This window comes from Pleurodeles waltl, chromosome 9, assembly GCF_031143425.1.
Source record: "Pleurodeles waltl isolate 20211129_DDA chromosome 9, aPleWal1.hap1.20221129, whole genome shotgun sequence".
In the NCBI taxonomy this organism is placed as follows: domain Eukaryota; kingdom Metazoa; phylum Chordata; class Amphibia; order Caudata; family Salamandridae; genus Pleurodeles; species Pleurodeles waltl.
The window spans coordinates 225,302,472-225,318,719 of NC_090448.1; the positions used below are offsets into that span (position 1 = coordinate 225,302,472).

General features: G+C 45.3%; 1 protein-coding gene across 3 annotated transcripts in view; it reads right to left on the minus strand.

The window, feature by feature from the left end:
* EOGT (EGF domain specific O-linked N-acetylglucosamine transferase) overlaps nucleotides 1–16,248 on the minus strand; it is a 264,417-nt gene that overhangs the window by 36,218 nt on the left and 211,951 nt on the right. For all 3 annotated transcript variants that reach the window (XM_069206579.1, XM_069206580.1, XM_069206581.1), the window contains one exon: nucleotides 5,665–5,767. In XM_069206579.1, coding sequence (XP_069062680.1) covers nucleotides 5,665–5,767 — 103 coding nt within the window. The remainder of the gene's footprint in view (nucleotides 1–5,664; nucleotides 5,768–16,248) is intronic.

Below are 16,248 nucleotides of genomic sequence, written 5' to 3' on the forward strand. Positions count from 1 at the left end.
ATGTTTGTTTCGACGGTGCGGAAGTGTTGATCGAAGTTGTAACGCGATCGAAACAATACCGACGAGAAATTAAGAGTTTTCAAGCTTTTCTGAATCGAACTATCGGAGCGAAAGGAAACACGTCCGAACCCGATGGCGGAAAGAAAACAATCTAACATGGAGTCGATGCACATGCACAATGGAGCCGAAGAGGAGGAGTCACTTGATCCTGTGACTCGAAAACACTTCTTCTAAGAAAAACAACTTCTAACACTCGGAGCCCGACACTAGATGGCAGACGTATGCATAGCATGTGTATCTGCAATATATATATATACATATATATGTTCTTATAGCAACAGCAGTAACTGTCCTACCACCTTTTTTGTTTTTTTTAGCGTTTTCACTACGCTTTCTGTAACTGTCCCTCATCAACGCATTTCGACTATTACTAGTCTTGTTCATGGATTGTTAGCCCTTCCTTTTTTCTTTCTATAAATAGTGCAATACTGATATCCCCTTAGCAATGCATTCTGAAATACTTAGTGCTGTCGAGTGTTGACAATAAATGAAACATAACTCTTTGATTTGTGGGGTACTATTTTTTTTATGTTACAACACATTGTAGATAAGTGCTATTTCTATTAATACCTCAACCCTGATTTTATCATCTGATTGAAAGATTTGATTAGAGAGGTTATGTACATGGCCATTGTTTACATTGCAATGTGTTCTAAATTATGTATTATTATAGTATATTTCTTTTAATTACAAACATTGACATTGAAATTGAAATTGTTTGAATATTTTGAATATAAAGACATCATAGCTTAGTGATATCCCTACTTATGCCTCTAAATCCTAATTTCATAATGTATTTTCATCTCATTACATTACATTCCATACTCAGCTCTCCGTAAATACACATATTGATATTAAAGACAGGAGATATCATGTGTTAGATAGTTATGAGAGACTACTCCATTAAAATTGAATCTATTAAAAGAATTCTGTCCACAGGTTTTTATTAATCAGAGCTCTTACAATGTCTCTGTGCCTAGGCAGGGAATTGTTGGTGATCGTACATAATTCATACATGCTCTTCAAAGATGTATGCCAGTTCCTCGTCTGCCTTTAGTCCACATTGGATTTTAGTTCTTAACCTGATAATGTACCTCGACTCTAGATGGCGAAGCTTCAAGATTCTGTTGCCACCTCTTTCATTTTAAGGGACATGGGCTGCTCCATAGTTCCGCATTATATTCCAGTCACTACCATGGTTTTGAGCATAATGTCTGGTGATGGCGCAACTTGGATCTTTCTTTTGTACAGCCCTAATGTGTTCAAGTATTTGCCTTTTTAGTTTGCAATTGGTACTTCCCACATATTTCATGTTGCATTTGCACTCTAGCACATATACCATACAATTTGTCTCACAGATAATTTTGAGTGATTTTGAATGTTCGAACTGTAGGGTCCTCCACTTCTTTTTTGTTTATGCCAATTCAACAAGCTTTACATTTCTGACATTTCACAAATCCATGTCCCTTTTCCTCCAGCCAGGTTTTGTAATTGTCAAATACAAAATGGATCTTCACTAATTTATCATGTAGGGATGGTGGTTTTCTGTATGTGATGTTTGGTCTCTCTCCTACCAAGTGACCCACATCAGGATCATTCCTCAACTGACTCCAATGTTTGCTAAAGGTGTTATAAATCTCTTCTGTTCTTTGTTGTAAGTCAATGAATTCTTATCTGTTTATTTTCATCCATGTCCATTTTATTGCTTGCATTCTTTATCAGTGTTTGTATTATTGGTATATTCTGGCTCTAACGGCACCTTGGTGTACATATTGTTTCAGATATCCTCTCTTTAAAAACCTTTGTTCAACTTGAACAAATTGTTTCTTCTTTTCTTGGTTATTTGAACCGTTTTGTTTTACTCTTAAAAAATTCACCATATGGTATGCTCTTGATCAAACTGGGTGGATGGAAACTGTTCCCATGCAAGATGCTGCTAGTGGACGTGGGTTTAAGAGTAGTTTCAAATGTTTGTTCATGTACATATACCTTAATGCGCAGGAATTCTAGCTGTTTTACTTGTCTTACATGTGAACTTGAGTCCCACATCATTGTTGTTCAAGATAGTACGAAATCCTCCAAATTTAGTATCTGTTCCACTCCAAATGATGAATAATAAACCTTAACCATAACATTACCTTGTTCACATATCTCTCATTATCCTCTCTCCAAGTCTCTTCCCTGTCCCACCACCCCATGGTGAGGTTGGCATAGCTTGGAGAGAAGGAAACTCAAATTGCGGCCCCCTGTGTTTGTAAGAACAACACGTGATTGAACAGAAAGACATTGTTGGTTAGACATAATTTTACCATGGATAGTAACATATGAGAGTGCGGTAACGTTTGGATGTTCTATTGTTTGAGGAAATATTCAATGGCATTAAGGCCTACCTCATGTCTAATTGAGGTATATAGTGAGATCACACCCACTGCTACAAACATATATTCATCATGCCATATGAGAGCCAAAATCCGCAAAAAATCACCAGTATCCTTCACAAAAGAGCCGAGTGTGGGAACTAAGGGTGCCAGTTAGTAATCCACGTAAAATGATATATTTTCTTATAATAATCCACAGTTCGATAAAATAGGTCAACCCTGTTGGTCCTCCAGAGGCTAGTGTATTTTGGGGAGGAAACAGATCGTAGAGATGACAGGAAATTAATTCATCAACAATCTGAGTTTGTCATTGTTAATTAATGTGTCATTGTGCCATTGCTTGAGGGTTTGATTAAGTTTCATTGTTAGTTTATTGACAGGATTTTCTTTTAATCTCTGGTAGTTCTCTGTGATATTGAACTGTTTACATGCCTCCCGCATGTAGTCTTGTTTGTCCAAAATAACTATGCTCCCTCCTTTGTCAGCTGGTTTTATTCCAATTGAATCCAATGTCATCAAATGTTCCAAGGCTTTGCATTCTTGTATGCTTATATGTTTTTCCTTTGTTTTTGTTGAATGTTCATCAGTCTGTCCAAATCTTTTGTGATTTGTTCATAAAATATTTCAATTTTATCGCCAGGAGTCAAAATTGGGCAAAAGTTTGATTTTGGTTTTAATGTACTGTACTTGTGTTGATTGATTTTAATGTCAATATATTCAAGTATCTGCATTTCAGACATATCTTTTTCCTCTAAATTGTTCACCAAACCAAAGCAAGTTATTACATCTTGGGCCTGTTCAATAGTTAGGTTGGTTTCTTGTTCTCTTGTAGTTTGTTTTGCCATGGCCTGTGTTTCTCTTTCTTGGCAAATAATTTTCACACATATGTGTGTGTGGCAAAAGCACTGCATGGTAATGGGTGTGTGGTAAAGGCATGTGTTGTATATGCATGTGATGTTAAGTCATGTAACAACACTACTAATGGATCTGCGGGGCACAAGAAGGACGACGGGGTTAAGGCAGTGCATTGGTCCAATAGGTTAGATCAAGTATTGATGCTTAATGTGAACCCAGGCCCTCGTAATTTCTGCCTCTCCAATACCCCATCTCATCTTTGGCAAATTTTCAATGAAAATCAAAGGGAACTTAAGATTTGCTTGATGGCTATGAGCTGCACAAATCACTCAAATCTAGTGACCTCTGGAAAGAGTTTGCTGGTCTTAGCACCTCTGGAAATCTTACTTTTTTCATTTGGAAATTGTTTTTATTTTTTATGTAGAGGTTTGACTTTAATCCAAGACCCAGATTAAAGGTTTTTAAGCAGTACTATTTCTTAACAAACACTGACAAAACCAGTAGCTTGGCCTTTTTTGTATATATAAAAAATGGGTGGGGTAGGTTTAAAGGTGTTGTGTACCACGTTTCGTAAGGAGAGTTATCTGAAAATTGTACTTTCAATGGTTGGAGGAAGCAGCAGGGAGAACAATGTAGAAATAACATTTTGGAAACCTTTTAACCTTTTGAACAGATGTAGTGTACACCATTAGGAAGTATGAGAAGGCGCTTGCTCCTCTCAGAAGGATGCTGTACGTTTAATGAAGCAGTTGCAACACTGCTCTTCAAGTCTTTATGTACTTGGAACGCAAAAGAACTGTCACTTGTTTCTAACGGTGCTGTACTTTAAATCATAAAGTGGTGGCACAGCTAGGGTGAGGATTTGATCCTGTCAGGACCGGAGGCTCCGATTATGCTTCTCTTTCTTCACTTTAATTTTCTCAGCAGCCAATCAGAAAATATAATCCTCCTCGCCTCCGTGTCCTTCCTAGAAATTCTCAACGCGAATGCTAGAAAAAAATTATTGTGGCCTGCCTTTGGGCAGCTAGGCAGAACAAAATCAGCTCTGTGGCAAGCGGTGTCCGAGATAGCCTGCTCCTTCTTCTGCCCCGTGCTCCTTTGCCTTACCACCTAAGACTGGTTTCCCAGCTTTCCAATACCCTACACCTCCCTTAACCAAAGTTACTACGGAGTTAATAGAAAGAAGAGAGAAAAACAGCCACTAATGGGGAAAGGAGGAAATTGAAGAGGCGAACCAAAGATGATGGCAGAGTGGAAAAGATCAAGGGCCAGATGTAGGAAAGGATTTGCGAGTCGCAAACGGCAAAATTTGCAGTTTGCGACTCGCAAATCGCATTTTACTATGCAGAAATGCATTTTGCGACTCGGGACCGGCTCGCAAAATGCATTTCCGAATCGCAAATAGGAAGGGGTGTTCCCTTCCTATTTGCGATTCGCAGTGGTATGCAATACCATTTGCGACCGCATATGCGGTCGCAAATGGTGTTGCAGTTACCATCCACTTGAAGTGGATGGTAACCCACTCGCAAATTGGAAGGGGTCCCCATGGGACCCCTTCCCCTTTGTGAATGGACCACATATTATTTTTTCAGGGTAGGTAGTGGTCCTGAAAAAATACCGAAACTAAAGGTTTCGGATTTTTTTTTAAGGAAAACGGGCTACCCTTAAAAAAAAAAAAAACTGCTTTATTTAAAAGCAGTCACGAACATGGAGGTCTGCTGACTACAGCAGGCCTCCATGTTTGCGAGTGCCCATAGTCGGTATGGGGCCGCAATTTGCGACCCACCTCTAATATTAATGAGGTGGGTCTTTGCGACCCCATACCGACTCGCAGACGGTGTCTGAGACACCGTTCTGCATTGCAAATTGCGACTTGCAATTTGCGAGTAGGAAGGACTTGCAAATTGCAAGTCGCAATTTCCAATTTTGCTACATCTGGCCCCAAATGACTTAAACAATACAACTGTCAAATTGTTGCAAGAATAAAACAGGGTCTACAAATGCATCCAGGACATAACAGTGGATCAATGTATTTACTATTTATGTAACTGTATATGTTTGATCTTATGTCAGTTGATTAAAAAGCAAATGTGATTGTGCTAACAGCGTAAATCAGTTGCAGGTAAAAAATGAATGGAGTATGTATGAGCACCAGGTGTGGCGCTTTTTGTTTCTAGCACGTCACAAATATGTTAATGTAGTCCAGTACAAAAATAATGAATAAAACGAAATGCTCGAGAACACCTACAACGCTGCAGGAGCCGTGGCTGCAATAATTCCTTGTGAGGCACGTAAGTATTCCATATAGAACCAGTCACAATTTGAAAAACTGTAAAAAGTTGTGGTGTAGCGGCCAATGCTTTAAATTTACCTTGTCTTGAGGGAAGACTTTCTTCTTGTTTCGCCAGGTCATGTAATGAACTCCTCTCAGTCTAGCAAGATCGGAGTAGCAGCGCTCATCGTCACAGTTGTACCTACGAGAACAAATAAGGAATGTGTTGCACAGTCTGACTGACAAGCACAAGAGATACAAAAAAATGAGGCAATTGCACCCCCAAATACATGATAATGCATGAGATCCAGAAACAAAGAGCTCATTTCTGGCTATTTATCACACGAGCTCTGCACTGCTACCAGTAAATATAAATGACTTTGTGTGTTCAGGGTAATGGTTTTATGTCGCTTCCTCCTTCCTTTCTGACTGCTTCAGCCACAACATGAATTGTTCAGTAACTGCCAGTGTATATTCTGGGTCTCTTGTATAACCGGTTGGCTCATTAGCAGGCAGGATGTTCCGACAGCTGGCCAAGATTGCTATTTTCAAACAATATTTCCATCCTATTTCTCTATGCTACTTTGCCCCAGGATTTATAAGCAGCAGCAAACAAACGCAGTATGGAGCAATCAGAAACAGAAAATCACAAACAAAAAAAACAAATATGTATTTTAAAGGTAGCCACACTCATCTCCCTCGCCCGTCTTGTCAATATGTGTTAATCTACTTGTTTTTATTACCTAGACGTTCCAAGTTTTCCACACAGCGTGCCAGGTTTCCAATTTAACCTTTCCGATGACATTAGGCGGAGAGTAAAGCTGGAATGAGACACCTTCGTAAACCATGAGTGGAGAGCAGGAGGAGAGGAGTGGAGTATTTACCTGTGTGTGAAGGCCTGCGTGGTGGTTGGGGTGGGAGGGGGAATCTGACTAGAGCGTCACTATCATGCTATCAACGCTGCCATGGCAGGTTTTTGGTACGCATAAAGAATTTTCAAAAAACTATTTGTACAATTTTAAGTGTCAATCAGTTGTAAGCACTTAGAGGTCTTACTTTTTCTCAAAGAAATCTTCTTAGATTCGCAAAATGCACCGGGATCAGATCAGTTAGTGCCTTTCCCTAATTTAGGACAAAGACACCAGGGTACAGGATTAGTACTCCCCAGTCTGCTGCAAAAAAACACTTTTCTTACTAAATCAAAAAGTTATAAGTCGCCAACAGCAGCTGGTGAAACCTGAGGGCCCTCTCCAATATCTGATTTGTGTTTGAAACTATAAGGCATCCTTTCTGCTTGGAGATATGCAAAGTTCTTATAGCCATGATACACCAGTGTCATCTTGAAAGATGTTTGCCCCTCCCCTCAGCTCATAGCAACTTTGAATTTTACTACCCAGTTTCTGCTAATTCAAGCCTACGAGAAACCAACCAATATTGTATGCTATATCCTTAAGAGGGCATAGGGAAAAGGCAGAGTAGGATAGAGGAAGACAAAGAGAAATAAATACCTTGAAATAGAGGCGATTTAGGCACATTGCTTTCCCAGAGCTCCCCGGGCAATTGCCTACTTTGCTTATGCTTCAAAATGTCTCTGTGATACATAACCAATGCTAACCATTCGGCACACCCTCTCAATGTACAGGAACAACCTATCACTAATTGTATACTGTGCATAAGTCTGAATGTTGCAGCTGACCACCCCACCAGCCTTTAACCACTTCGCTGCCAGGCCTTTTCCCCCTCCTGTGCCAGGCCTTTTTTTGCCTATTTGGGGCAGTTCGCGCTTAGGCCCGCATAACTTTTTGTCCACATAAGCTAACCAAGCCAAATTTGCGTCCTTTTTTTCCAACATCCTAGGGATTCTGGAGGTACCCAGACTTTGTGGGTTCCCCTGAAAGAGGCCAAGAAATTGGCCAAAATACAGGGAAAATTTTGTTTTTTTCAAAAAAAATGGAAAAAGTGGCTGCAGAAGAAGGCTTGTGGTTTTCCCCCTGAAAATGGCATCAACAAAGGGTTTGCGGTGCTAAACTCAGCAGCTTCCCAGCTTTCAGGAACAGGCAGACTTGAATCCGAAAACCCAATTTTTCAACACAATTTTGGCATTTTACTGGGGCATACCCCATTTGTGCAATTTTTTGTGCTTTCAGCCTCCTTCCAGTCAGTGACAGGAATGGTCATGAAACCAATGCTGGATCCCAGAAACCTAAACATTTCTGAAAAGTAGACAAAATTCTGAATTCAGCAAGGGGTCATTTGTGTAGATCCTACAAGGGTTTCCTACAGAAAATAACAGCTGAAAAAGAAAAATATTGAAATTGAGGTGAAAAAAACATAAATTTTTCTCTACTTTTTACTCTGTAACTTTTCCCTGCAATGTCAGATTATCGAAAGCAATATACCGTTACGTCTGCTGGACTCCTCTGGTTGCGGGGATATATAGGGTTTGTAGGTTCATCAAGAACCCGAGGAACCCAGAGCCAATAAATGAGCTGCACCCTGCAGTGCGTTTTCATTCTATACCGGGTATACAGTAATTCATTTGCTGAAATATAAGGAGTAAAAAATAGCTATCAAGAAAACCTTTGCATTTCCAAAAAGGGCACAAGATAAGGTGTTGAGGAGCAGTGGTTATTTGCACATCTCTGAATTCCGGGGTGACCATAGTAGCACGTGAATTACATGGAATTTCTCAAATAGATGTCTTTTTTACAGAAACCCCTATATTTGGAAGGAATAAATGTAGAGAAAGACAAGGGGCAATAACACTTGTTTTGCTATTCTATGTTCCCCCAAGTCTCCCGATAAAAATGATACCTCACTTGTTTGGGTAGGCCTAGCGCCCGCGACAGGATATGCCCCAAAACACAACGTGGACACATCACAGAAAACAGAGCTGTTTTTAGCAAAGTGACTACCTGTAGATTTTGGCCTCTAGCTCAGCCGCCACCTAGGGAAACCTACCAAACCTGTGCATTTCTGAAAAATAGAGACCTAGGGGAATCCAAGGAGGGGTGACTTGTGTGGCTCGGACCAGGTTCTGTTACCCAGAATCCTTTGCAAACCTCAAAATTTGGCTAAAAAAACACATGTTCCTCACATTTCTGTGGCAGAAAGTTCTGGAATCTGAGAGGAGCGACAAATTTCCTTCCACCCAGCATTCCCCCAAGTCTCCCGATAAAAATGATACCTCACTTGTGTGGGTAGGCCTAGCGCCCGCGACAGGATATGCCCCAAAACACAACCTGGACACATCACAGAAAACAGAGCTGTTTTTAGCAAAGTGACTACCTGTAGATTTTGGCCTGTAGCTCAGCCGCCACCTAGGGAAACCTACCAAACCTGTGCATTTCTGAAAACTAGAGACCTAGGGGAATCCAAGGAGGGGTGACTTGTGTGGCTCGGACCAGGTTCGGTTACCCAGAATCCTTTGCAAACCTCAAAATTTGGCTAAAAAAACACATGTTCCTCACATTTCTGTGGCAGAAAGTTCTGGAATCTGAGAGGAGCCACAAATTTCCTTCCACCTAGCGTTCCCCCACGTCTCCCGATAAAAATGATACCTCACTTGTGTGGGTAGGCCTAGCGCCCGCGACAGGATATGCCCCAAAACACAACGTGGACATATCACAGAAAACAGAGCTGTTTTTAGCAAAGTGACTACCTGTAGATTTTGGCCTCTAGCTCAGCCGCCACCTAGGGAAACCTACCAAACCTGTGCATTTCTGAAAACTAGAGACCTAGGGGGATCCAAGGAGGGGTGACTTGCGGGGCTCGGACCAGGTTCTGTTACCCAGAATCCTTTGCAAACCTCAAAATTTGGCTAAAAAAACACATGTTCCTCACATTTCTGTGGCAGAAAGTTCTGGAATCTGAGAGGAGCCACAACTGTCCTTCCACCCAGCGTTCCCCCACGTCTCCCGATAAAAATGATACCTCACTTGTGTGGGTAGGCCTAGCGCCCGCGACAGGATATGCCCCAAAACACAACGTGGACATATCACAGAAAACAGAGCTGTTTTTAGCAAAGTGACTACCTGTAGATTTTGGCCTCTAGCTCAGCCGCCACCTAGGGAAACCTACCAAACCTATGCATTTCTGAAAACTAGAGACCTAGGGGAATCCAAGGAGGGGTGACTTGTGTGGCTCGGACCAGGTTCTGTTACCCAGAATCCTTTGCAAACCTCAAAATTGGGCTAAAAAAACACATGTTCCTCACATTTCTGTGGCAGAAAGTTCTGGAATCTGAGAGGAGCCACAAATTTCCTTCCACCCAGCGTTCCCCCACGTCTCCCGATAAAAATGATACCTCACTTGTGTGGGTAGGCCTAGCGCCCGCGACAGGATATGCCCCAAAACACAACGTGGACATATCACAGAAAACAGAGCTGTTTTTAGCAAAGTGACTACCTGTAGATTTTGGCCTCTAGCTCAGCCGCCACCTAGGGAAACCTACCAAACCTATGCATTTCTGAAAACTAGAGACCTAGGGGAATCCAAGGAGGGGTGACTTGCGGGGCTCGGACCAGGTTCTGTTACCCAGAATCCTTTGCAAACCTCAAAATGTGGCTAAAAAAACACATGTCCCTCACATTTCTGTGGCAGAAAGTTCTGGAATCTGAGAGGAGCCACAACTGTCCTTCCACCCAGCGTTCCTCCACGTCTCCCGATAAAAATGATACCTCACTTGTGTGGGTAGGCCTAGCGCCCGCGACAGGATATGCCCCAAAACACAACGTGGACATATCACAGAAAACAGAGCTGTTTTTAGCAAAGTGACTACCTGTAGATTTTGGCCTCTAGCTCAGCCGCCACCTAGGGAAACCTACCAAACCTGTGCATTTCTGAAAACTAGAGACCTAGGGGGATCCAAGGAGGGGTGACTTGCGGGGCTCGGACCAGGTTCTGTTACCCAGAATCCTTTGCAAACCTCAAAATTTGGCTAAAAAAACACATGTTCCTCACATTTCTGTGGCAGAAAGTTCTGGAATCTGAGAGGAGCCACAACTGTCCTTCCACCCAGCGTTCCCCCACGTCTCCCGATAAAAATGATACCTCACTTGTGTGGGTAGGCCTAGCGCCCGCGACAGGATATGCCCCAAAACACAACGTGGACATATCACAGAAAACAGAGCTGTTTTTAGCAAAGTGACTACCTGTAGATTTTGGCCTCTAGCTCAGCCGCCACCTAGGGAAACCTACCAAACCTATGCATTTCTGAAAACTAGAGACCTAGGGGAATCCAAGGAGGGGTGACTTGTGTGGCTCGGACCAGGTTCTGTTACCCAGAATCCTTTGCAAACCTCAAAATGTGGCTAAAAAAACACATGTTCCTCACATTTCTGTGGCAGAAAGTTCTGGAATCTGAGAGGAGCCACAAATTTCCTTCCACCCAGCGTTCCCCCACGTCTCCCGATAAAAATGATACCTCACTTGTGTGGGTAGGCCTAGCGCCCGCGACAGGATATGCCCCAAAACACAACGTGGACATATCACAGAAAACAGAGCTGTTTTTAGCAAAGTGACTACCTGTAGATTTTGGCCTCTAGCTCAGCCGCCACCTAGGGAAACCTACCAAACCTATGCATTTCTGAAAACTAGAGACCTAGGGGAATCCAAGGAGGGGTGACTTGTGTGGCTCGGACCAGGTTCTGTTACCCAGAATCCTTTGCAAACCTCAAAATTTGGCTAAAAAAACACATGTTCCTCACATTTCTGTGGCAGAAAGTTCTGGAATCTGAGAGGAGCCACAAATTTCCTTCCACCCAGCGTTCCCCCACGTCTCCCGATAAAAATGATACCTCACTTGTGTGGGTAGGCCTAGCGCCCGCGACAGGATATGCCCCAAAACACAACGTGGACATATCACAGAAAACAGAGCTGTTTTTAGCAAAGTGAGTTCCTGTAGATTTTGGCCTCTAGCTCAGCCACCACCTAGGGAAACCTACCAAACCTGTGCATTTCTGAAAACTAGAGACCTAGGGGAATCCAAGGAGGGGTGACTTGCGGGGCTCGGACCAGGTTCTGTTACCCAGAATCCTTTGCAAACCTCAAAATGTGGCTAAAAAAACACATGTCCCTCACATTTCTGTGGCAGAAAGTTCTGGAATCTGAGAGGAGCTACAAATTTCCTTCCACCCAGCGTTCCCCCAAGTCTCCCGATAAAAATGATACCTCACTTGCGTGGGTAGGCCTAGCGCCGGCGACAGGAAACACCCCAAAGCGCAACGTGGACACATCCTAAATTTTGTAAAAAAACAGAGGTGTTTTTTGCGAAGTGCCTACCTCTAGATTTTGGCCTCTAGCTCAGCCGGCACCTAGGGAAACCTACCAAACCTGTGCATTTCTGAAAACTAGAGACCTAGGGGAATCCAAGGAGGGGTGACTTGCGGGGCTCGGACCAGGTTCTGTTACCCAGAATCCTTTGCAAACCTCAAAATTTGGCTAAAAATACACATGTTACTCACATTTCTGTGGCAGAAAGTTCTGGAATCTGAGAGGAGCCACAAATTTCCTTCTACCCAGCGTTCCCCCAAGTCTCCCGATAAAAATGATACATCACTTGTGTGGGTAGGACTAGCGCCCACGAAAGGAAAGGGCCCAAAACACAACGTGGACACATCACATTTTTTTATAAAAAGCAGTGCCTACCTGTGGATTTTGGCCTGTAGCTCAGCCGACACCTGAGGAAACCTAGCAAACCAGTGCATTTTTGAAAACTAGAAACCCAGGGGAATCCAAGATGGGGTGACTTGCGGGGCTCTGACCAGGTTATGTTACCCAGAATCCTTTGCAAACATCAAAATTTGGCCCAAAAAACACTTTTTCCTCTCATTTCGGTGACAGAAAGTTCTGGAATCTGAGAGGAGCCACAAATTTCCTTCCACCCAGCGTTCCCCTAAGTCTCTCGATAAAAATGGTACATCACTTCTGTGGGTAGGCCTAGCGCCCACAAAAGGAAATGGCCCAAAACACAACGTGGACACAACATATTTTTTCACAGAAAACAGAGGTGTTTTTTGCAAGGTGCCTACCTGTGGTGTTTGGCCTGTAGCTCAGCCGGCCCCGGGGGGGGGGGGGCAGAAATGCCCTAAAATAAATTTGCCCTCCCAACCCCCACCCTCCCCCGCCGGGAGCGACCCTTGCCTACGGGGTCGCTCCCCCTGCGTGACATTGGCACCAAAAAACAAATCCCCGGTGCCTAGTGGTTTCTGCCCCCTTGGGGGCAGGTTGACCTAAACTCAGCCAATCTGCCCCCAAGGGGGGCAGAAATGGCCTAAATACAATTTGTCCCCCAGGGGAGCGACTTTTGCCTGATGGGTCGCTCCCCATCTCTAAAAAAAAAAAAACAAAGAAAAAAAAGAAAAATTCCCCTGGCGCCTAGAGGTTTCTGCCCCCCCCCGGGGGCAGATCGGCCTAATAATAGGCCGATCTGCCCCCCGGGGGGCAGAAATGGCCTAAAATAAATTTGCCCCCCCAACACCCACCCCCCCCCGGGAGCGACCCTTGCCTACGGGGTCGCTCCCCCTGCGTGACATTGGCGCCAAAAAACAAATCCCCGGTGCCTAGTGGTTTCTGCCCCCTTGGGGGCAGATTGACCTAAAATTGGCCAATCTGCCCCCAGGGGGGCAGAAATGGTCTAAATACAATTTGCCCCCCCAGGGGAGCGACCCTTGCCTGATGGGTCGCTCCCCATCTCTAAAAAAAGAAACAACAAAAAAAAAAAAACACAAAAAAAAAATTGCCCTGGCGCCTACAGTGTTCTGCCCCCCCCCGGGGGGCAGTTCGGCCTAATAATAGGCCGATCTGTCCCCCGGGGGGGCAGAAATGGCCTAAAATAAATTTGCCCCCCCAACCCCCACCCCCCCCCCCCGGGAGCGACCCTTGCCTACGGGGTCGCTCCCCCTGCGTGACATTGGCGCCAAAAAACAAATCCCCGGTGCCTAGTGGTTTCTGCCCCCTTGGGGGCAGATTGACCTAAAATTGGCCAATCTGCCCCCAGGGGGGCAGAAATGGTCTAAATACAATTTGCCCCCCCAGGGGAGCGACCCTTGCCTGATGGGTCGCTCCCCATCTCTAAAAAAAGAAACAACAACAAAAAAAAACACAAAAAAAAAAATTGCCCTGGCGCCTAGAGTGTTCTGCCCCCCCCCCCCCGGGGGGCAGTTCGGCCTAATAATAGGCCGATCTGTCCCCCGGGGGGGCAGAAATGGGCTAAAAAAAAATTGCCCCCCCAACCCCCCCCCCCCCCCCCGGGAGCGACCCTTGCCTACGGGGTCGCTCCCCCTGCGTGACATTGGCGCCAAAAAACAAATCCCCGGTGCCTAGTGGTTTCTGCCCCCTTGGGGGCAGATTGACCTAAAATCGGCCAATCTGCCCCCAGGGGGGCAGAAATGGTCTAAATACAATTTGCCCCCCAGGGGAGCGACCCTTGCCTGATGGGTCGCTCCCCATCTCTAAAAAAAAGAAAGAACAAAAAAAAAAAACACAAAAAAAAAATTTGCCCTGGCGCCTAGAGGTTTCTTCCCCCCCTGGGGGCAGATCGGCCTAATAATAGGCCGATCTGCCCCCAGGGGGGGCAGAAATGACCTAAAATAAATTGCCCTCCCCCCCAGGGAGCGACCCTTGCCTAAGGGGTCGCTCCCTTTGCGTGAAATTCACGCAAAGAAAAAACTCCCTGGTGTCTAGTGGTTTCTACCCCCCTTGGGGGCAGATTGGCCTCATCAAAATAGGCCAATCTGCCCCCAAGGGAGGCAGAAATGGCCAAAATATAATTTGCCCCCAAGGGGAGCGACCCTTGCCTAAGGGGTCGCTCCACACCAAAAAAAAAAAAAATGAAACAAAAACAAAAAAAACTGTCCCTGGTGCCTAGAGGTTTCTGCCCCCCCTGGGGACAGATCGGCCTAATAGTAGGCCGATCTGCCCCCAGGGGGGGCAGAAAAGGCCTTCCCAAAAATATGCCCCCCCTGGGAGCGACCCTTGCCCAAGGGGTCGCTCCCTTTTGTCAATAACAATAATAAAAATAAAAAAAAACCCTGGTGTCTAGTGGTTTCTACCCCCCTTGGGGGCAGATTGGCCTCATCAAAATAGGCCAATCTGCCCCCAAGGGGGGCAGAAATGGCCAAAATATAATTTTCCCCCAAGGGGAGCGACCCTTGCCTAAGGGGTCGCTCCCCACCTCAATAAAAAAAATGAAACAAAAAAAAAAAATGGTCCCTGGTGCGTAGAGGTTTCTGCCCCCAAGGGGGGCAGAAAAGGCCTTTTCAAAAAAATGCCCCCCCTGGGAGCGACCCTTGCCCAAGGGGTCGCTCCCTTTGGTCAATTTCAATGAAAAAAAAAAAAATCCCTGGTGTCTAGTGGGGTTTCAAAAGCCGGATTGCAAGCAATCCGGCTTTTGAAACCCTCGGAGGGACTTCAAAGGGAAGGAAATACTTTTGCTTCCCTTTGAAGCCCCTCCGGGCCTCCCAAGTGATTGAAAAAGAAATGCTTTTGCATTTCTTTTTCAATCGCGCTGGAAGCAGAGCTTCCAGCGCGACTAGGGAGGCCCCTGTGACAAATCAGCGCGCGCTCGCGCGCTGACGTCACAAGGGGGGGGGTGGGGGGGGTCGGGGGTGGAAGGGGAAGGGATTCCCCGGTCAGCCCTGACCTAGGGGGGTGGGGGGGCGGCCTTCGGGAGGAGCGCTAGATGCCAAAAAAGGCCATAATACCGGAATGCGACCTCAAATCTACCGTGGATGCTATCATTACAGAAATAAATGGAGCCAAGTGGTTCTTGAAAATAGATTTTTCAGGCTACACAGAAAATCCATCTAGGCAGTTAAGGTACATAACATTTTTCACACACATAGGGCTGCAATGCTAAAGCCTACAAAACTTTGGCATCTCCAGTGCTCCTGAAGTTTTTCAGAACTACACTGAAGATTTTTTGTCTGGGCTTCAAACTGTACGTAATGTCAGCGATGACGCCTTCATTTGCCGCCTTCATTGAACGGCACCATGACCAGCTACAAGTCTGTTTAAGAGGATCAGAGGCAGAGGTCTGACTCTTCAAAGGGAGAAAAGTGAGCTGCTTATGAAAAAAACTGAGGCCCTCATTATGAGCCTGGCCGTCCTAGGACCGCCAGACTTGCGGTGGCGGTCAGACTGCCGCCAATGTGGCGGTCCGGCCCCCACATAATGACGTGGCGAAAGCGCCACGGTCAGACCACCGGCACCTCCACATTTGCGCTGGCTATCAGCCTGGAGGTGCCGGCGGTCTGAATCTGCCAGCGTTTGCATGGCGGTTCCACTGTCATGCAACGGCTGGCGGAGATGGGGTGCCGGGGGCCCCATAGGAGCCCCTGCACTGCCCATGCACTTGGCATGGGCAGTGCAGGGGCCCGTATGTGCAGCCCCGTCACGCTTTTCACTGCCTGATTTATAGTGTTGCACATGATGCACTGCAACATTGCCGCTGGCTCTATTACGAGCCAGCGTCAATGTTGTGGGTAGTTTCCCATTGGGCCAGCAGGCAGAATACCAAACTGGCGGTCTTCCGGATGCACGAGTTTGGTGGGCTGCCTCCGCCACCTGTCAAACTCATAATGAGGCCCTGAGTTCTTTGTGTACAGTTTCTCTGAAAAAGGCGCCTCCCCTGACCCCCAGAAAGTGAAGGATGTCCAATTAGCATGCCCACCGACCTATGTG